Source organism: Lissotriton helveticus, chromosome 2_1 (assembly GCF_964261635.1).
Source record: "Lissotriton helveticus chromosome 2_1, aLisHel1.1, whole genome shotgun sequence".
NCBI classification, from domain to species: Eukaryota; Metazoa; Chordata; class Amphibia; order Caudata; family Salamandridae; genus Lissotriton; species Lissotriton helveticus.
This window is the reverse complement of record NC_136059.1, coordinates 1,569,209,722-1,569,232,157: the sequence shown is the minus strand read 5'-3', so window position 1 is coordinate 1,569,232,157 and position 22,436 is coordinate 1,569,209,722. Positions and strand designations below refer to the sequence as shown.

Below are 22,436 nucleotides of genomic sequence, written 5' to 3'. Positions count from 1 at the left end.
AGGAGGAAGTAGACACTTACAGAATTAAGTTGTTGTGGGCCGGACGGACATTAGGGATGTGGGTACTTAACATAAGTGACAAATTTTGTATAGTAAGGTTTTAGTTTTGTAAGGCGAAAGGCCCAGGGTTGTTTATGTGATGTGCAACTGTTTCAATACAGCGGTCTTTTTCATGCAAACCTGGTGTTCGTGCTCTGTGCTGCTTCCCGCTCTTATCCAAAAGCTACAATTTTATCAGCATTGAATTTACTGCTATCCACTGACTCACCTCATCCATGCCAGAAGCTGTGAAACAAATGCCGATCTCCTTGGCGTACTTCTGCAGCTCCCTGTACTGATCTTGGCTGAACTCCAGGTGGCGCTTGTGGTCTCCATATGTCTTTCCCCAGGAGTGCTTGGAGGTGTAAGGTCTCTCCAAAGCCTTCTTGTTAAATTTATGCTCGAGTTCACTCTTCTGAAATTTGGCACAATCTGCTCCACACTCCTGGAAACAAAAACAAAAATATATGACTTCAGTCGTACCTGCGCTTACGCAAACACAGCACAGATTTTAACTGAATGCTGTTTCAGTGATTTGTCAGAATAACTGGTATGCAGTGCTTTAAGAGAGGGAGGTCATGATTTGAAAATTTTCTAAATAGAGTCCAGTTGAATTCAATAAGTTTAATCCCAACCAGTGCGCATAAAGCTCCATTATCCGGAGACAGAAGAATGTATTTATTTTTTTTGTCCTCATCTCACCATTCAGCGTCTGCAATTCTGACAAGAAGCCATCATTCTGACCTGAGCACCCTTCTGCAACTACATTAGCTTTAGGCCTTACCAGGCCAGTTTCTTCGTATGAAGCTTGATGTAATCATAGGACCTGGGGGCATTCAACCAGTCTCATCTCTCTGCCCCATGATATAAACGGTGACCAAATATTGGAATTGTTGTCATTTAAAAACCCCTGATCCAAACGTGTCAGAGCAAATGCAGCTGTCAAGCAATTATCAAAGAGTGGAGGCCGTGGGTCTTTCCAAAGTTTACATATCTCCCTTCGGGCAATAAGAATTAAGTATCGTAACAAGCCTCTTTGTATTGGCCGCAGAAGATTCATCAAATCACAATCCATACCAAAAATTACTATAGAAAGGTTCAGATTGATCTTGACTTTAAAGATGGCGCCAAAGAGCACACTCCACATTCTGCCAAAACCCGCTTAGTTTAAAGCACTTATAAAATATGTGTTAATCATCAGCTTGAGAAAAGTCACATCTTGGACATTTAGGAGAGACTAGAGGAGCAAATCTAGCTATTTTCACAGGGGTATAATATAATCTATTAATAACATAAAAATGATAATTTTTTTAAGGTGCCGGTTTAACAAACCTATATAGGGTTTGAAGTGATAAATCATATAGATCTTCAGCTTTAGAGTCCAAGACTGACTGGTTCCAGACCGCACACTGTGGAGGGAGATCTGCATCAAGGAGTTTCTTATACCAGTATGCAACCTCCTTTTTTTTGGGATTTGAATTTTGAAAAATAAGCTCAGTTTCCCAATTGCCCCAAATAGACTCTTTCTGCTTTATACCAGGAGGCCAATTGGAGGTATTTAAATTTAGAAAAAGAGCTTCCTATTTTATATCTTAATAATTCCCACAAATGAACTCCATCTGAAGATACAAGGTTTAACCAAATCGAGATGCCGGGCCTTTTAATCGGTAACGCAAGGCTATCGTCCAAGCAGGCAGGCATCTCAGGGGAATCCCACATAGGTGCAAATTCAGAATAGTAACCAATCCCCCATCTGCGTCTGACCGTGTACCGCACATTGAGAGCTGCTCTTAAAACTTTCAGGCAAACTTTTTAAAAAAACCTTGGTGCCCCGAATTTGTATAAAAAACCTTCTCCCCCACCCTTGACTCTGGCCATTTCTCAATATCATCCCCCAGTTAGTTTACTCAGTTATGGTCAAAAGCATCTGTATGTTTTTAAATTGAAAAGCAAAAGAGTACCAGGCTATATCCGGAAGAGCAAGACCTCCCTTCAGCAGTTTACGTCTTAACTTCTTCCAGGAGACCAGATAAAACTACCTATTTTGTTCTGGATTTTGCTAATTTCCTTACTAGGAAAATCAAGGTGAATAGTACTGAACAGATATGTCAATTTAGGTAGAATGACCATCTTAACTAAGTTAACCCTACCATAAATAGTCAGGGGGAGGTTTTTCCATCTTGTAAAAAGGTGATCTACCTCTTTGGACACCCTTTTTAGATTGATCAGAGGTAGATCATCTAAATCATTGATTAAGATGATTTCCAGATATCTAAATTATTTCCTCAATCTGCCCACCGAATTATTGATGTTCCAGCACATCACCTCTGTCTTAGAGGAGTTAGCTATATAGCCGGAATACAAACCAAATTCCTCTAAAAGTACTTCACAGAGGTAAACCCAGTAGACTGTCGAAAGCCTTGGCTGCATCAAACGCAGCCACAGCCAAGGGTCTCAACCGGGCCACTGCCAGGTCTATATTGCCAATTAATTGGAGCGTCTGCTCCTAAATATACCTCCTGGGATGAAGCCCTTTTGAACCGTGTTGATCAACTGTGGTACTAACTTGACCAATCTCCCTGCCAAAACACTCAAAGATTTTGTAATCGTCTTTCAGCAGGGTGATCGGTCTATACGAATCTGCTTTAGGAGTGTCTTTCCCTGGCTTCAAGATAAGTATGAACGTAGCCTCATTCCAGGACTTGGGAACTTTGCCTTCGGGACTATAGATATAGTTAAATAGTACACACAGTCTTGGGACTAGCTCCTCCTGGAGGAGTTCATAAACCTCACAAGGAAGCTCATCAGTCCCCGCAGCTTTATTCTTCATGATGTTATTTATATATAGTCTTATCTCACTCGCTGTTATGGGAGCATCAAGAGTATCTCGGCTGCCCTCTGTTAATTCAGGTAGATCTTTATGCCGCAACCATTTTTATATATTTTCTGAACTAGGTGTAATCTCCTCTCTGTACAGTTCTGAAAAACAAGGAGAGGAGGAGAGTTTGCATATCCTCTAATTTACAAGAAGTAGCCCCACTCTCATCTATTATTAATTCATTCATATTATTTTTAACTCGATCTACTCTTGCCTTCCAGGCTAGGAGGGCACCCGCCTTTTCACTGTATTCATAGTTTTGCATGTTATGCGATGTGCACTGGGCCTTCACCTTTTGATCTAATATGCCCCTATATTCCTGACGAAGACGATCCAAATCACTAAGTACTTGTGTCAGTCTTTCAGGGTGCTCCTGAGAGCATCTTGTCCTTTAATCTTCTAATTTAATAATCTCTCCTTCCAAATTATGGAGCTCTTGGGCCTCCTCCCTATTTTTAAAATAAATCAGACTATGTAACTGGCCTCGCGTGTGAGCTTTAAAGGCGTCCCAAACATAGTCTAAAAATGTTGATCCTATATTGACGGAGAAATAATCTAGTGTAGAAGATTTAAGTATCCTGATTATTTCCATATTTGACAACATTGCTCTTTTCAACGTCCATCTAGGCCTGAGGCTATACCACCTACCCAGATAAGTAAAATAGATAGGGGCATGATCTGATAAGAGGCTAGGTAAAATAGAGATATCAGGTATATTTTCTAAACTCAACCTATTAGCTAAAACATAATCAATTCTAGATGAGTGGCCATGTTTTTTGCTGAAAAAGGTGAAACCCAAAATGTCTCCCATCTTGGCCCTCCAAACATCGACAAGCCCTAGGTCATGGTTCCTATTTATTTATTTATTTATTTATATTCTTGTATAGCGCTGGAAGTCAACCCCCGAAGGGGTATCTCCGCGCTTACACTTTACCAAGGAGCTAGGACCTAGTTCTGAACAGTAGTATGAAGGGGGAGAATCCTAACAGGCGACGAATAGAAAAGTTTTCAGAGACTTCTTGAAGGATTGAAAATTGATAGTATTTTTGAGAGCTGGGGGCAGTGAGTTCCATAGGATGGGGCCTTTATATGACAGGGCTCGCCCTCCCTGCCTTGCTTTTTTTATCCTTGGAACCTGGAGTTGTTGCTGAGTGCTGGAGCGCAGGGTACGACTAAGTTTGTAGGGTTTGAAGATTTCTTTAAAATATTTAGGTCCATTGCCAAACAAACATCTGTGAATAGTGCAGCAGATTTTAAATTTTACACGCTGTCTGATTGGCAACCAGTGGAGTTTTATCAAGAGGGGGAGAGAGGCAGACCTTGGCTGGGCGTTGAGGACTAGTCTCGCAGCAGTGTTCTGGACCACCTGTAGTCTCTGTAGTTGTTCCTCATTTGCCGAGATCAGCAGGCCATTACAATAGTCCAGTCTACTTATAATCAAGGCCTGGACGAGAGTCTTCCTATAAGAATCTGATAGAAATGGGAAGACTCGTCGTAGCAGTCCAATGGCCCGAAAGCAGGAACCTGCTACTTGATTAGTGTGTTCTTTAAACAGAAGTGTTTTGTCTAGACGCACACCGAGATTTTTGACGATCTGTTTGGGGCTTGGTGTTGGTCCTAAATCCGGAGGCCACCAATCCGGGGACCACAAGAGTGTGGCCTCCCCCAAACAGCATTACCTCAGTCTTGCCTACATTGCACTGGAGGCGGTTAGTGGCCATCCAGTGAGATATTGCCCTCATTCCGTCCGCAAAAGATTTTTGTATTGCGGGCGTTAGGGTTTTAAAGGGGAACAAAAGCAGAGTGTCGTCATTTCCCGACGGGTACGTGGGGCTCCGACATAATAGCTCTGATTTGATCTATCCCGTGAAGGGTCGAGAAGGACGTTGAAATCGCCACCAATTATTATAGGAGAAGTGGCTTCTATTAATTTAGATTGCATTTTACAAATAGGTGTCGGATCATCAACATTGGGGCCATAGAATGAGGCTACAGTTAACTCGATCCCTCTGATCTCCAACTGTGCAGTGATCCATCTCCTTGTCTGATCTGTTGATATTGACTTAATGTTACCTCTAGCTCCTGATTTAATTAGAATAGCCACCCCTTTATTATGCGCTACCTGATCAGAGGAACAGAAATATTCTACCCCACGATATTTAGCAAAAATGGCCCGGCATTCTAAATGGCTTAAGTGTGTTTCCTGTAGGAGACAGACTTAAGCGGGTGATTGTTCAAGGTATTTCATGACCAATCTTTGTCTACATGGACATCTCAACCCATTGATATTCCACGAGAGAAATTTTATTTCGCTACTCATTAGGGCTACTACGTACACCGGATGTCAAAACTTTACACAGACGTTTTAAAGGGGAGTTAAAATTAGAAATAAGGTTGAGATTGAGGATATTTTTTTGATTTTCTCCCACTGCAACCCCACCCGTGCTCCCCCCCACCCCTCTCCCTCCCTGCCCTCATGACCCCTCAAGCCCCCCCCCCCCTTCTCAGAGCATAAGCCCTCATGGTCCAAGTCCCCTGGTCGTGGCATTAAGAAGAAAAAAAATATATGTGTTTTAAGCCAGCCCCCCCCCCCCCGGGAGAGCCCGTCTTAACAATGAATAACCCCCCTCCCGGCTTACAACTCACTCCCATTCCTTATTTTGTCAATAAGAACATCTACATCCTCAATTTGGCGTAGGTTGTGCATATAGTTATTCCACATGATGCGCAGAGATGCTGGAAATCTCAGTTGTGCCTTAGCCCCCAATGAATTTAAGATTACCATTCTTTTACCAAGCTCCCACTGTTTTGTTGCTGTAATATGAGAGATATCCGATCTGATGGTAAAAGAAAAGGGATTGGAGGGGGAAATGCTTTTTAATCAGACCTTCTTTCAGAGCCAAGGATAAAATCTTTTCCTTTATAGAGTATGTAAGAAAATTCACTAAGATTTTCCTTGGTTTCTGTTTTGCAAGATTCCTCTTAAATGGATCCCGGTGGACTCGTTGAATATCAAGAGCCAGATCTAACTACGGAGAATCCTTGAGAATTGTATCTTTTAAAAGAGAAATCACGAAGTTTTTGATGTCTGCTCCTTCCAAATCCTCAGGAATATTTAGCAGTCTTAAATTGTTTTTTCTGGCATTATTCTCAAAACACTCTATATCTTCTTTTAATTCTCTATTTTGAAGAGCTAATTTATCTATTTCCATTGAAGATGAATGTAGTGATTCCTTGATTTTAGGAATTTCAGATTCTAGAACATCCGTTCTCTGGGAAACTTCTAGTTTCTGGGCTAGTACCTGACAGGATGCTCTAATTGCTGCTTGATTAGATTCTGAAACGGAGAATCTTTTCCCTATATCCTCCTTTAGGGCCAGTAGGATATCTGCTAATGACCCGATCCCAGGGCCGGCAGGGACTACCACAGGGGGTGGTATAGGTGTTACAGTTGTAAAAGATGTTACATCTGCCTTCTCAGCTACAGAGGGTAAACGCAACTCCAAAATCGAAAATCTGTTTGAGGTTCCCACAGGGGAGTGGATAACCGAACACTGCTCAGCGGATGCTTCACATTTTTTTGTTGTTTCAGCCACCACTCCTGCAACTTTATTTGTTGTTCCAGTTGGGGCGGGAGACTGCATACTGTTTTTGGACGGAAGGGAGTTTGGTAGAGAAGCTGGCTGTGGACTGTTAGACGCCAAGATGTTACATTTATTAGGCCCCCTATTCATGGGAGTAGACAATACCTTCTAGAATGTCTTTAGGGAGGCTGTGATTTTCACTTTGGAGGACAGGACTTTCTTCACCCTCCCTCTCCCTTTTCCACTAACTGGAGAGGCGGACTCCGTAGTAGCTTTTCCCTTGCCCTGCCTAGCAGTAACCCTAACTTCCGCAACCGGGGGAGAGACACGGGTTGATATTACAGAGTCAGTGTCTAATTCAAGTTTAATGTCCCTGGTGCGCAAAGTGTATCTACAAGCATTTGAATTGGCACTACGAGGAACGCCGCTCTCACTGCTTTCCGTACAACACTGAGGACCCACCCGCCGCGCTGCCCCCGCTGGGCTCACCCACTCACAAAGAACCCCACTAAATATTGCTGGGGCTGACTAGGAACTTGCTGAGTCGTCGGAAAAGCAGTGGTCAAAGTTCTTACCTTCGCAGGTAGCAAAGGCGCATTCAGAGGGGAGAATGGTAAGACATCCTACCTCACTCCGACTTCCTACCGCGTTTTCCCAACTCCGCTCTCCATTCTTCAAGGAGACATAATCACAGGTGCTGACTCTACCCTCGTAGACCGGAAGAAGGAATCCATCGACTTCACTCCTGGGCCGCACCTATGAACTGCAATAGTGCCGGCTCCTGAGCCACCGCACTTTTCCGGAGGTCGGACACCATTCACACGGTGGCGGGGGAGCAAAAAAAAGTAAATAAATAAATAAAAAACCGTCAGCACTATTCAGGTAAGGAGAAAATGAATTTCAAGGCTGGGCGAGGCCGTTGGGGGGAGTGGGGGGGGAGGGGGGAATCCGCTAGTAACGCTACACAAAATCATCTAAAGGAATCCCGGGGAAGGCCTGTAGACACACGCCAGAGGAGCTTGACCCCGACCGTTAGCTTCCGGACGCCATGTTCCCCTTCCCCCACCCCGAAGACAGAATAATAACACCTAAACAATGTGTTGAATCGTTGAGTTCTTGTAAATAAAGACATTTATAAAGAGTCTACAATCATATCTTTCACTTGGATTTGATATGCGTCAAAATATTCTCTTCTCCTACGCTCAATATTTCCTGTTGGTGCCCCATGTGGTCTGATAATTAACAAGAAACTTGGAACAATTGTGAAGAGTTGATGGAAGATATATTGTATACCTCGCCACGGGAAAGTGGTTGAGAAAACATGTATCAGTGAGAGCTCCACCTATATAGGCCACGAAGTGCCCAAGTGTAAATACGTAATTGTCCCAATATCCATGAAATATCCACCATCATAACCCCAAATGCGTCGTAGAATACTGCCCGCCAGTGTAAGTATGTATGATGCCACAAGCTAGGCAATCCTGCCAACTACCATGCATCAAGCTTTAGACTAACGCATTTCAGTGTGCTGCTCCACATCACCGCACTGAAATGCATTGTCCTGCATAATGCATGGCGCCCCGACGCCATTAGCGCTGCCTACATTAAACTGTTACTGGACTGGCAGCTGGTGGCACGTGCTGCTCCTGCCGCTCAGCTGGCAACTGAGGCCGCTGGATGCTGCTGCAATGTATCAGAACTAGTTTGATTCACGCAGCGCGGCTTTCAGCCTGATGTTACGTAGAGATAGTGCCCAACGGATACTACCGAGATATACAACACATCCCAGTCAGCCAGTTGTGTGATACAACAGTCTCTGGCGCCATGGGGACGTCATGTCCTGCTGCCGAGCAAGTTTATTGTGGGAGGGTTGGTTCCAGGGTGGCTACAGGTCTGTGTCAATCATGGAGCTCACCTCGCTGCCGGAGTACTTGTACCAGCTGCCGTGGCGTCATAGCTCAACTGTCAGCTTGGCTGCTCAGCTCAGTGGCATAACATAGGCCCCCCGCGGTGCGGAGAGCCCCAAGCTCTATGAGGCCCCCTCAGCACAGTACTCTGGCTGGAGATCTCCTGATTGAGTCTGGGAGCGGCCCCTCCACGTGGCATGCAGGGGGGCCCCTCGAGCTTTGTTACGCCAATGCTTCAGCTGCAGTATATGACCCCCAGCTAATTCAATTGCCATGGAAGGCCATCTGAATGTTGTAGCGACCAGGACTCGGCCACTTTCTGAGGAGGAGTCAGGGCTACTCAGGAGGCAAACCCTCAATTGCTGCAGTGGCTTGGGGCCTGAGCATCGCAAACACGCTGCAGCAACGTTGAAGTAAGCAGTGAGACAGTGTGCAGTGCACTAAGCCACTCGCGGCAGACTGTGTCAATTAACAAATTCCTTGGCAGCACAATCAGGCAGCTGCCTGCAGTCGGTGTGTGCTGTTCGTACAGCGTGTGACACATTACAAGACAGTTACTCTGAGGTGACACTGTCTCCTTGCTCAAATTGGTTTAATTTGTGATATTTCTGTGTTTTCCTTGCCTTCATTGCTTGCTTTTGCTCGCAAGAAAGTGTCACTCATAGTCGTTAAAATGTCACTCATAATTGCACTGAAAGTATGGAAATGTAACACGATCTAAAACTTTGGCAGCTATGGCAAGGCCCATGTTATATAAACAACACAAAAAATAAAGTATTGGGAGTTGTAACAATTGGTTATAAAAGGTCAGCTTTGGGGAAAGACTGAATGCCACTAGAGGAGTGGAAAAATCAGGTATTGGAGCAGAGTCTTTCAATGAATGAAAATGTTAGAAAAATGATAGTGTATTTGGGACAAGAAGAGAATGCTTAAAAAGAAGGACTGTGCTTTCACAGTCAGATTGTGGCGCATAGGGTCATTCCACAGTATATAAAGACTTAACTCAACACCCCATGCATCTCTGAATTTTACAGCTTCATAGATTTCCATTTGTCAAAGCAATTCAGATGTATTCTTTTATTATAGACTTATACCTTTTTTAAAGGAGGAGAGTAGTCCCTACGGTTAACTAGGTGATGTGATTTGCATCTGTGGACTAATTTCGGTAGTGGACATATTTAGAAAGTAATCCTTCTATGGTGATGGGGGGCATGGCTGGCAGCTCATGGCATTAGGTTGCTTCTCTCTGCACTCTACAGTTCCTGTCCTGGGTTAGTATTCTGATGGTATATGCCAGCTGTGGGTGAGGAACCAGTGACATAGGAGGTTGAGGGGCTTGGGGTTATTTTAACCAGCGACACGTGTGGCTGGATCCGGTGATGGGCTGCTCCATAGCTTCCACTTATGCAGTACAGAGAGCAGAGAGGCTAATTGGAGGCAGCCAGGTATGTGCAAAGCAGACCACCTATGTTAAAACACGGATTGCTACTAGATGCTGACTAACTGCACTGGGGTCGAACAAGGCAAGATGCTGCATGCTCCCTAAAGTCAGCTGCTCCTTTCCTATCTATTTTGAAATACAGTGGATGTGGACTAACAGTAGCTCCGGTTATGACTGGCTGATGGCAGACTAAGCCTCCTAGGCCGAGATCTGTATTATCTATTCTAGCAGAACATGTGCAGTATGTTGCAGGATCAACTGAATTATACGACTGATGAATTTGCTGGAAATGTTCCTGTGATAGTCCATCCACCCATTGCCCCATGACTGATGGTAGTAACCCACCACCGTTGCTCAAGAGAACATGAAGAAGACAGAAGTAACTATGCTATCTGCAGCCCAATCTAGAATTGGCCTAAACTTATTATAGACTCGTATGTATACTAAAAAAGATCGCTGCCGACATCCTTCAGGGAACCGGGCAAATCAATTGCAAGTAGGGAAGAGCAGTACTTGTGAAGACAAGTGGCTACTGCTGAATTTGGCATCTTTAAGGGTCCCGCTTTAAACGGAGCAGAGGCTTGGTTTTTGAGGCTTGCAGCGAGAGAGAGCCATCACACTTTTTGACAGGACACATACATACTTATCCATCCTTACTCTAGAGGTGGGTGAAGGGTCTTATGCCACAAGGCCACTAGTGACATTTGCCCTAGTTTTTTTGTGGATTTTATATTATTTGTGAATTATTAACAACATGTAGGAATATGAGTACACTGAAATTCACGTGTACAATTATATGATGCTGTTGCCCTTGAAGCTATCTGTTCCAAGTTAATTTTCTTGGTTAATGCTAACTAGGCCTCAAAGCCATCATAAGTAAAATGGATGTCACATTCACTGCTTGTTATTTCTGTTGCACACAGTCAAAGTTAGGTTTATTTTCTACAGACACTGTTCTTAAAGAAAGCTCTCAAGCATGGGTTCAGCACTGTATCTTTCTTCAAGGTCCTTCTGCTTGCATGCAGCATTTACATGCATTCATAATGGGTCACTGTTTTTGTAACCAACTTGTTCTGACATCGCTATATAACATTATGTCAGAGGAGAGTGAACAAAGATTCAGTGGTGGGTAGCCTTACAGCCGTACCACTGTATGACGCTCTAAAATTCTGTCCCGATTTGCTGAAAAAGTATTCTTTTACTCACACTATCATGAGTCTGCCCATTCGATACTGTTCTATGAGAATAATTCCTATACAAAACCTCAAATTTGTTGGATTCTAACATGGCTGCTGTTCGATTTCGGACTGATTTTGCTGCACAATTAGAACATAGCATTGCCTCAGATGTTCTCATATTTTTGAACAGATAGCCTTTATGGCAAATAATTTTGTATATAGCCTCACAGTTTCTACATTTTACTGTTCTGTATTGTACTTTCAATTTTTGTAATAAAATCCTTTTGTGTTATTTATTCCGACAGAGAACTCACTTATTGAGTCACTCTTTTCTTAATTGACTATTTTTGCTAGTCCAATTTGCACCTTCTCTTGGAACCCATTGCTTCATGAAATTGCGTATTAACACCGTCCCTGATCCACCCACCCATAGGCGTGCTATTGAAGTGTCTTTCGGGTGTAAGATTTTAGCGGTACCTGCACATTCATCGAAAGAGGGCCTGATGCTTAGAGAAGTTCCCAATCTGGTCCTAGAGAACACACTGCAGCAGTGTTCTAGAATGCACTGCGTGGAAGCGTACAATATCGGTGAAATCCTGCTGAATATTAAAGACATGGGGATGACGCATAAGGATCAACTCAGGGGGGACCTGATGTGCATACTGAAATAGATTAGAGGAGCACCTCCAACCTCAGAATTTTTTTTTTTTTTTTTAAAAGAGGCTCCTAACCGGTGTAGAAGGACAAGCCGATTAAGAGGGGAAAACTGAAAGGATAGATGGCCCCTCTAACCTCTGAGGAGAAAATACAGGAGAAATCCAACAAAGGTGATATGTGGCTAGCAGCCTTTGAAACCGGAGTGGACCAATTAGAGAAAAAAGTAACTGACTTTTGGATAGAGGTTGAGGCCAAGCAGACAAAAGCAAGGCTGGTGATGATACAGCAAAATATGGCTGTACATAAACACAGTTGTGAAAAAATGCATGCTACTAGTGGCGAAGGCCTTATGGAGAAGATGGTACGCCTCAAAGACGCAAGATGACCACGGAACCTATAGGTTGAGAGGCAGTAGGTTCTGGTAAAACACAGAACCTGAGTAAGCCTACAGGGACCAAGAACTGATAGAAGAGGACTATGCATGTGGAGAACACCTCAAAAGGTACCAAGAAGAGAAATAAAGACAGTGACATGAAAAGGGATTGGTCGTGGTTGTACTTAGAAAATATTAACGACACAGAGGTTGTACCCCAAATCTCTGAAAGCGTATTTGCTAAGCAGTCCGATATGAAGAAAATAAAGGACTATATCCAATCCAGATTTCTATGTGCGAGGTAATAAGAAATTTGCATAAAGATGTTACGGTGAATAAACAGTAAATGAGGCACAACAGCTTATTTCAAAGCTGACAATCAAAAGGCATTTAAATCAAGACAAAAAAAATCTAAGGCCATAAACTAAAGCTAGCCCTACCCTACTCTGCATACTCCAATAAAAAAAAAAAGAAGAATTGTACATAAATAGTGGAAAATGTGTCAATAGGATCACGCATGACAAGATAATGTGAAAAAAAGTTCACTTACATGCTATACTAGAGGGCGCAGTTTGAAAGACTAACTGATAAAAGCAGAGCTGCATTGGGAAAAACACAGGCAATGAGTAAAAAGATAAGGAAAACACCTTATTTCAAACTGTGTCCACTGTCACGGTATGTTAAAATGGGCCAAACATTCAATGCCTGTTAATAGGTCAGCCTATTCCAACTCGAATGTATGCAACTTGTGAATCTACGTATGTATCATACCTAATAGAGTCCCCCTGCTCCAAATGCTATGTCGGACAAACTGCAAGAAAATTTAAGACAAAGAAGTCACTGATCCACAGCTCCACCATAAAATCAAATCTTGCTTGACACATAGATTGAACATTGGCAGATAGCGCATCCTACATCAGATCTGTGAACAAACAGAACCAGGCGTACGTGGGGCAGGCGCGCAACGCCCATTGGGCTCAAAGGGCTTCAGCGTCCCTCATCGTGTATGGTGTCAGCCCGGGCTGAGAAAGCTTCCCAGGCTGGCGCCCGTCTCATTGCAGCCGCACCAGAGTACTTCACAGGTCTTTAAAAGACGATTTACTTGCTAACGAGGCTTTGTTGTGTTTTCACCCCTTCTTAGATCCCCTGCTGGAAGAATTAGGCCCCCCCACGAAATTTGAATCTAGTTGCGCCTCTGATGTGGGGACAATATGAATATGAAACTGCTACAACGAGAATTAGTTTGAATTAACTAGTTGCCATCAAAGATCTTACCTTGGGGTTTGATGAACTACATTAGTTTGGATAAAGAAAACAACAGCCCTGGTGACAATGCGATATAATTCACCTATGAAAGGATATTGGACAGACACAAGCCAAAGTATGCAAATAATATTTTGAAACATAAAATCCTGCGGGAAGCACTCCAAATATGTCTCAATGTATAAACTTAATAGGAAAGCATTCAAAAAATGTTGCATTCTAAGCAGTAGGAATTTCCATTATGCTATACCTTCGTGCTTGAAGCAAAGGAAAAGAAGTTCAAGAATTCGGATGCTTGGAAATAGAAGAACATAATGTGGCACACAAAAGCTGCTTATGAGTTTTCAGATTTATATTCTGGTAGCTAAAGATTCTGATTCTTGTATGAATTATTTTCTAAATGTTTGATTTTAATGAGACGTAATGAAAGTTAGGTTGTTAATCTTGTAGAACGCATGGACAACCGCACATTGAGGCGGACGTATTCCTGCCGACTCCAAGTGCTAGCAACTTATCAAGGTCCTGGTTGTACATTTCATACTCTTCCTCGGAGATCAGATGCTTATGTTTTTTAAACTTGTGTTCACCTACGACACACTTTGACTGTGGGCCTACCACTAAGGAACACACCGTATACTGCGCTTTGATGATTCCTCATAACTATCTATCATAAGCCTTAAAAAAGTCATCTTACGACGAAACACGTGTCGGCTGTTGCTTAATTGGACATTGACAATAAACAATGTGGAACCATACTTTTGTCTCTATGTACTTTTTGTGGCATGCTGCTGAACACAATTGAAAGGACCCACTAGAGCCACGGACCTTGATAATGTCTTTATTTTGTGGTGCTCTGAACATTTTTTCAATTCTTGTAGAACGTGTTGAAAACAGTGGCTGTTCCCCTGGAAGAAGGAGTAAACCCCGAAACACATATGCGATTTAGTTCAGATAATTAATCCTTTTTGGCCAATTATATGAGACATGGCTTTGACACATCAAATAGTGGAATTACTTGGTGAATTAAATTAAATTTAAGTCTGAAACATTATTTAGAAATAGGAAAACGGTTGACACGGGGGACTCATTGTGTACAATACTCGCTTTGAGAACAAGTGGACTTGGCAGCTTATTAAGGTCTGCCAAGTTGTTTCAAGACAGACCTTGTCTCTACAATATTCACTTCAAGAACCCCATATTTATGTTGCTTCAATACATTCTAATTGCCTTGGAACCTTATTCAACGCTAATTGGTCCTTACTGCGCTCAGTTCCTGCACATATTTTCGTGCCACTTTCTTGACTTTGTTCACTGTATGTCTATTTCGACTCTGACTAAGCCTTATATTGCCTGTCTGGCCTGGACCAGTATACTACTGTCTGTGTAATATCAATTGACTCCGCCCTGACGAAGCTCCCAAGGTGTGGAGCGAAACACGTTGGCTGTCCTGTGCACCCCTAAAACAAAAAGATCAATAAAAAAAGAACACATTTTCAGACTACTTTGCCTTTGTGAATTACTTCATAAATGGTGCTGCCTCTATGCCTTTTTTTCAAGCTTTATCTGGGAATCCAGTGAGACCGAACCACAGCAGGTCTTGGAGGTTTAACAGCACATGACATTGAACACTTTATGGGACTGTTGAAGTAGAGGTGCTAAGCGCTTGGTCCGCTGTGGTGTTCCTTTTTTTGCTATTAATTAGAAACAGATTGTTTCTCCAATTTGCACGTGTTGGACAAAAAAACCCAGACTATATAAATTTACTTCCCTATATTTTGCCTTCCTTATTTAAGGCTCTTTCGGGCATTCTAATGATATTGCAGTTCAGGATTAAGGAATTTGCTAACCTAGTCGAAGTGCCACACTGCAGCCTGCTTTTTAGTCAAAAGGGGTCATGTCTAATGCCTGAAGGGACAATCTAAAATCATCGGTCCCACACGGTAGCCCACTAACAGGCTGCTTAGACATGTATTACTGGAATACCAATCCTGAAGAAATATCAGTTTCTAACTGATTCATGTCCTATTACAGACTGAGAAACAACAGTACTTGGAAGTACATTCATTTACATTGACATGTCAATGTAACCATACACAGCTAATACGCTCGGATGTCCATCCAGATACCCCTCAGAATAACCTGCTAGCCAACTTTCTCCAGTCCTTCCCATGGTACTCATAAGTCTTTAAACGCATTTGGAATGTCCAATGCTCTCTCTTCCAACACACCCCTTTGTTTTGATTTGCTAAAAGTCATTGTATATATTTCCCTCCGCCAGTGTGACAGACGGAGGAAAAGCTCTCCACCATACTCAAAAGTATTGGTTAATATTGCCCAAGCTATGCCCTCTTACATGCAACTAAATCCAACAGTTGGCCCAGACTGCCGGAAAGTTCCTCTAGTATGCATGCCCTCTTCAGTTTCTATGCAGTATGCCATTCACATAGGGTATATACACCCTAACTAGTCCCTCAGCAGCAAATACAGGGGTGTTGAGGGGTTTAGGGCAGGTTAACCCTTGGTATCACTGAAATTGTTTGGAAAGGCATGGAACCTGGAAAATCGATGGCTATGTTTAAGCCTTAGAAGAATAGTTTTATTTAAGCCTAAATCACCAATCACTTATACAGTGCCAAACAAACCCCACAGACATCCGAATGCTTGAAGCAAAGTACAATGATTACAGTATCAAACAACTGGATATTAGGCAGTCTGCTGAACCATTAAAGGTTGTTCTTGGCTCGAGGGAATTCAGGACGGCTGTGAAGGTTAACCATCACAGAAACTGAAAGATTAGTCTCCAGGGGAGTCACTGTAAAAAGTTTGAAATATGGACTTCGAGTAACAGGGCCAATTTAAAGACTATTGTGGGGTTTGGTTTATTATGTCTTGAACACTTCTATCTCGAAGGTCTACAGGAATCCCAGCAGTAAAGGGGTTAGTAAGACATCTTAAGAAGTGGCAGGTGTAATCTTGAAAGTTTTTTATCTTAAAAAATAAAATCTCTACACATTTTTTATGGGTCACAAATGAAGATGTCACAATCCGTCACCTATCATAAGTTATGAAGGGCATTGAATTAAAAATATGAATTACAACTATTCAATTCAAAAGACCTTTATTCGAATTTCATAAAATTCATAAAAGCACATACAATAAAAAACGTCCCAATCTCCATACAATTCTATTTACAGTCATCATGATTTTTAGGTCTCGCGACCTATCGATGCGCGCATGCGCATCGAGCGGAGCGAGAATTCAAGTGGCGAAAACATCATGAAACCACCAGCTTTTTGCTGGCGTTTTCATGCAGTTCATGTGAACCACGTGAGCAAACATGCACGCGCATTCAGGGCCAGGGCTTCTCCTCCCCTAATTATTCATGGCCGGCCGCAGGCCCGCCGTACTTTCACTTTCCCGCTTCTCCTCCCCTAATCATTCATTCCCGGCCGCTCACAGCACATCAAAGGGCTTTGCCCAGCGTGCGCTCTGCATTCTCTCCCCAGCCAGCTTCCCCCAGGCCGTGTTCCCTCATCCCTCACACCCCCTCCTCCTTCAGGCCCCCACAATTTGCTTCCATTTGCTTTTGCTTGTTAGGTTGAGCGGAGCACGTGTGCACCACTCCCGCTGCAGCTGCTTTCACTTTTGCTGCCACTTGTCTTTTTAGCGTTCACTTTCGTGAAAGTTTGCATCCTTGTTTTTATTCTTAGACCTGTGGAGTAAGTCTTTGTATTGTTTGTTAAAAATGCTTCTTTTAGATGTAGTACGACGCATACAATAATTTATACACGAGTGCAGCAGCTTAGTTTAATTTAGTGAACGCGCGATAAATGCACATAAAACATACGTGCGAGTCCAGCGTGTGGTAAGAGAGTGTATTTGAGTTGCGCGAGTGCAGCGCATGCAACTTCAAACTGGAATGCTTTATTGAATGTGCAATATAAACATGGAGGATGCGCGCAAGGGTAGCGTGTCAGGATCACCAACAGTAGGGAGAACAGTATCTCTTGCTTTTTAGTTTCCTGTTGCCGCCCCCCCCCCCCTCCCGTTGGTTGTGTTTGCCATCCTCCCGCCCCTTCCCGTTGTCTGTTTTCCTGTTCCCTTTGTTCCCGCGCCTTCCCGCTGTCAGTTGTCTCACAGCTTGTGGCGGCAATGGACGCACACGCTTGGTGAAAGTGAAGCCTCTGTGGCAGCAGCTGTACAATGTGTCGGCCTGTGTGGTGCAGCGGGAGGTCTGCAAGGGCCAGCTGCTCTCCGTGGCCGAGGCACCAAGTGCATAGTGGTACTACTACAGGCAAGTTATTTATTTATTTTTCATCCTGAGGGTGAGGGCAAAAATAGAGAACCCGTCTCCGCACCTACTTTTAAAAACTGCCGGTTACTGAGCATTGGCAGGACCAGACCCGCTTATAGCCCTGCCCCGGAGTATCAGGAACGCTGTGTTTTATCAATTAAATAGGCATGTAGTAAAACTGTATCTTTCGCTCCCATTGAACGAAACTGCGCAGTAGAACTTAATCTTTTAGTATTCATTTCAAATAAACCTGCTCACGCTATCCTTCATAGTTTAAAATACCTTCTACTGTGTCTTTTACCTTAAAACTCGCCCTGTGGCATTTTTCTGCCAACTCCTATACGTGGGTTTGTTTGGCTGCGCCATACGTGTCTCACTGATGAACTGGCTTTTTAGGTGGAGCCTAGAGCCATTCTAGCTCTGGCTAAACAATTAAAAGGTCCCAAAGGCGAGACCTATTGGCTATGCCAATGCTTGTTAAAATTATTTACAGCTATTTCCTGTCCATAAGTCACGCCTGTGCGGAAACTATTTTTGAGGTTATGGAAAATGGGGTGTTATCTATAGGATGAAAATCTTATCTTTTCATACGAATATATGCACTTCTCTTCCAAAACGAGTGGACAATATCCATGTATTTGATTTAACAATCATTTTGTCCACCAAAAACAGGACGGGGTTGATCCCTTGGGATGCCCTTGGCCCCTCAACTTTCTGTTATGTTCTACAAAGACTTGAGCAAGGACACGGAATGTCAATCAAATGTGACTCATGTAGGATGACCAACCGTCTGTAAATTTCACGGACAGTCCGTAATTTCGGCCGTCTGTCCGTTGTCCGTGAAGGATTCTTTAACGGACGCCATTTGTCCGTAATTTTAACCAGGCACTGGTCGGACCACCCTAAAGCCTGCACAGCTTCCACCCACCTCCCTTCTTAATGCCGATGCAGTACCAAAGCTCAGATACCCAGCAGCATTGGAGTGTCACAGCGGGGAGCATCCCTCACACCTCCAGCCCTTGATGAGCTGTTAAGAGGTACTTAAAGGTGACAGAGGGAGGGGCTGCAGCTTCAGGAGCAGGGGCATCTATTCAGATGCAAACAGCCATGAATGCGTCATGGCTCTGCAATTTAGAGGGGCCTCACACATTCCCTTTCTGCCCAGGGCCCCAAACATCCTAGAACCGGCCCTGATTACACCGAGGCAGCACGTGGTTCAAACAAACCTAGGTTCTTCAAACATGCAGTCTGAAATGTAATAAAATAAAAAGTGGCACAATCACACTCACACTGATTAACAAAGTATGGAGGACAATCCGTTAAATCAGTTCTCTCGGAGTATCTCCTTTAAGTACTGTACATCACAGTAAGGGATGGCAAAACTAACAATTTGGAAAGACAGCCTGTCTTTTTTTTGTCTTGTCCAGGAGGGGGTGAAGAGCCCTACCCCACCCTGGAAGAGACCAAGATTATCCTAGAATACTGCATGCCTACTCCTGTGCCCACCCTGGTGGATCCTGTTCCCCCCCCCAGTGATGGCTCCTATCCCCCATGTGGTGACTCCAGTCCCCCCCCCCGCCTGTGATGGCTCCTGTCCCCCCCTGTGGTGGATCCTGTTTCTGCCCTGGGTGGCTTCTGTCCCAGTCCTGCAATGGCTCCTGCAGCGAGGGTGACGTTCTTGATGGGCCTCTTCTCAAAAAGACTCAGCTCAAAATTAATATGAAAAGGTGGGCGAGTGAGCAAGTGAAGGGATGGCTGTGGCTGGATGCATTAGTGAAAGGGTGAATGGATGAATGAAAGATTGAATAGATGGATAATGAGAGGGTGGATGGATTGATGAGTGAGTGGAAGGATGGAAGAGAGAAAAGGTAATAGCTGGATGTATGGGTAGAAGGGTAGCTGGATGGGTAAAAGGGTGGATGGGTGAGTGAAAGGATGGATGAGTGAAAAGGTGGATGATGAGTGAGTGGGTGGATGGATGAGTGAAATGATGGATGGATTGATGAACTGATAAGTGCAAGGGTGAATGGATGAACGGATGAGTGAAAGGGTGGATGTAAAGAAGGATGAGTGAGTGAAAGGGAGGGTAGATGGACAAAGGGACAAATAGATGAGTGAAGGAGTGAAAGGATAAATGGATGAGAGAAAGGATGGATGAGTGATAGGGTCAATGGATGGATTCATGAGTGGATGAGTAGATGGATGGGTGGGTGGGTGGATGGAAGGAAGGATTGCTAAGTGAAAGGGTCGATGGAGAGAGAAAGGGAGGATGATGGATGACTGAAAGGGTGGATGGGTGGAAGGATGAGTGACTGGGTGGATGAGTGAGTAAAAGGATGGCTGGATGGGTGGATGGGTGAAAGGGTAAATGGCTGCATGGATGAGTGAATGGATGGACGGGTAGAAGAGTGGATGGATGAGTGTACAGATGGATAGGGTGAAAGGGTGGATGGATGGATGAGTGAAAGGATGAATGAAGGGATGGATGAGTGAAATGATAGATGGAAAGATACATGATGGATAGGTTTGCAACTGGTTGAATATGTTTGGATATGGCTGGGCTTACTTATATATTATTGCGTGACCTCTGATGTGTCTATAAAACTTATCCAATTGTCCGGAAGTTTTGTCCTGAATTTTGACCTCCTGTCCTGAATTTGTGTCCTGAATTTTGACCCTTTGTCCTGAATTTTTACACTCACCGTCCTGAATTTGCGCCAATGCCAGTTGGTCACCCTAGACTCATGGAATCCAGAACACTGTTTTTGCCACTGCCTTCATGCCCCTAAAACAGGTACAAGGGCAGAAGAAAGAGAACCCATGTGCAAACCCTAGCTGACGTCCATGGTCTTAAAGAACAGCTTCCACGGCATTTCAGGCATAACAGGAGTGTTGTAGTGGCTTGGAGGATGCGGAATGTTAGGAATGGAAAGTTGTTGGTAATGTGTGTGGGTTCCGTAGTGGAGGGCTGCACATGGCGTGGTTATAGTGCAGGCTGGGATCACATTCGGTACTGCTCCACTGGATGGAGGAATAAACTACACTTTTATTGGATTTGTTCAATGTGTACCTAGTTAATGGTAAGGGTCAAGAACACACGTGACAAAACCAAGCAGTTTTGTGATACCAAGAATAAGACTAAACCAGTGAAGGTTCGGATGGGTGGGTCAGTGATTTCGTGCGAAGAGACACAGCAAGGTTTGCAAGGGGGAATGGCAATTTTACGAACCAGTGGAAGTGTTAAGTAACGGCCATACGTTGAGCGATGGACGGGGGTGAATCTCTACCTACCGCACGGTGTGTTGAAATATGAGGGTCGTTGATGATTAGGGGGAGTGACGGGTGAAGCATGACAGCTGCGTCATATATAATGTGGATGATTTGGGAAATAAGTGACTAACCTGGATGAGGCTGTGTAATAACCTACTTCTGATAATATGGCGATAAAGACTTCCTCGAACATAAGCATTTTAACACGCCTTCGCTACCGGACGAAAGCTGGAAACGTAAAGGGGAGAAGGGGTAAGAAAAATACTTATTGTTTATTACAAGCGTCACGTTGGCACAAGGGTCCAATTTGAGTAGCTGGCAGCAGGCGCCCCGAAATAGGGGCAGTGTCCACACAGGAGTGGCTGCAGCCGGATCTAGCCTGGCTCGCCCTCTGCAGTGCGGATGCAGCCCGTGGGCCCCCACGCACAGGCTCGATGCGGCAGCGATGCACCGGCGAGGCGTGAGCGTGGGCTGCGGCGAGAACAGAGTGGGTGGCGGCGCTCTAGCAACGACAGAGGGGTGTGCTGCAGAAGAGATCTCCAGAGGGTCGGGCATGCCCACATCAGTCTATAGGGCTAATACCAGAGACTGGTAACTAACATACATTGCTTGCATTAAACATACATTGCTTGCATTAAACATGACCCCCCCCCCTTTCCTTCGCTTCTTTTACTCGAAATCCCTCCCCTTCCTTATTCTACATCGAAACCAGGTTCTGCCTAAATTCCATTTATTTATTTGTTATTTTATGCGAGTTTGCTCCATCAACCTTACCGCGCTATAGGTGTTCTCCTCCTCCCATACCAAAGAGCGCCCCCAGAACTCCTATTTCCTTCCCAGGTCCCCAAGTAGTCCTCTCCTCTCCTGCCCTCCCACCACACCCCCTCACCTTCACCATCTTAATCATTTTCTTGGCGATCTGCAGGTCCCCCTGGTGGTTCTGCCCAATTTCGGCAATGATGAAGCAGGGGTGGTCGCCGCCGATGGCACGGCCCGGGCACAGCTGGAACTCCAGAGGCATGGCTGGAGCTGTGTGTAGAGCCCGCGGGTTGCTGGTGCTACAGTGTCCGTGAGCAGTCTGAGTCCCGGGCGTGACTGCCAGCCAAAGATCTTCCACGGGGGAGAGCAGAGGGGGCGGTGTCGCCCACGGGGCAACCTGACAAGGGACAGAGCTGCGTAATCGCTCCGCAGCCAATCAAGCGCCAGCACCGAGGAGGAAAGCCGGGGACTTGCGCTGCACGCCTCTCTCCGAGGTTAGCGGCGGTGTCACCATCTAGGAACCATTGATTCTATTTGCTGCAGAATCCGTCCCTTCCCGGTCGGCGGCAGCACAGCCAATGGCAAGGTTAGGAAGAAAGAGGGGGCGGGCAGACAGAGTCGAGGGCATGACTCACTGTATGAGGAGGAAGAGAAAAGCAGAGGTGGCACTACCACCCACATAAACTCATTCGCCGGGCCCCTAGGCTGTAACAGTTACCACTGGGTGTCAGTTTACTTCCACCTACTCTCGAACACTTGCGTGGCAACTGTACAAATCATCCTGCGCTTTCAC

The 22,436-nt window shown here is 44.4% G+C and overlaps 1 protein-coding gene across 1 annotated transcript in view; it reads right to left on the bottom strand.

The window, feature by feature from the left end:
• The window catches only part of LOC144818788 (N-acetylneuraminate-9-phosphate synthase-like), a 181,310-nt gene extending 159,186 nt beyond the window's left edge, over positions 1-22,124 (bottom strand). The window contains exons 1-2 of the mRNA XM_078676539.1: positions 21,774-22,124; positions 269-484 (exon numbers count right to left, since the gene is read on the bottom strand). Of these exons, the coding sequence (XP_078532665.1) occupies positions 269-484; positions 21,774-21,905 (348 nt within the window). The 5' untranslated portion in view covers positions 21,906-22,124. The remainder of the gene's footprint in view (positions 1-268; positions 485-21,773) is intronic.
• Between the last annotated feature and the right edge of the window lie 312 nt (positions 22,125-22,436).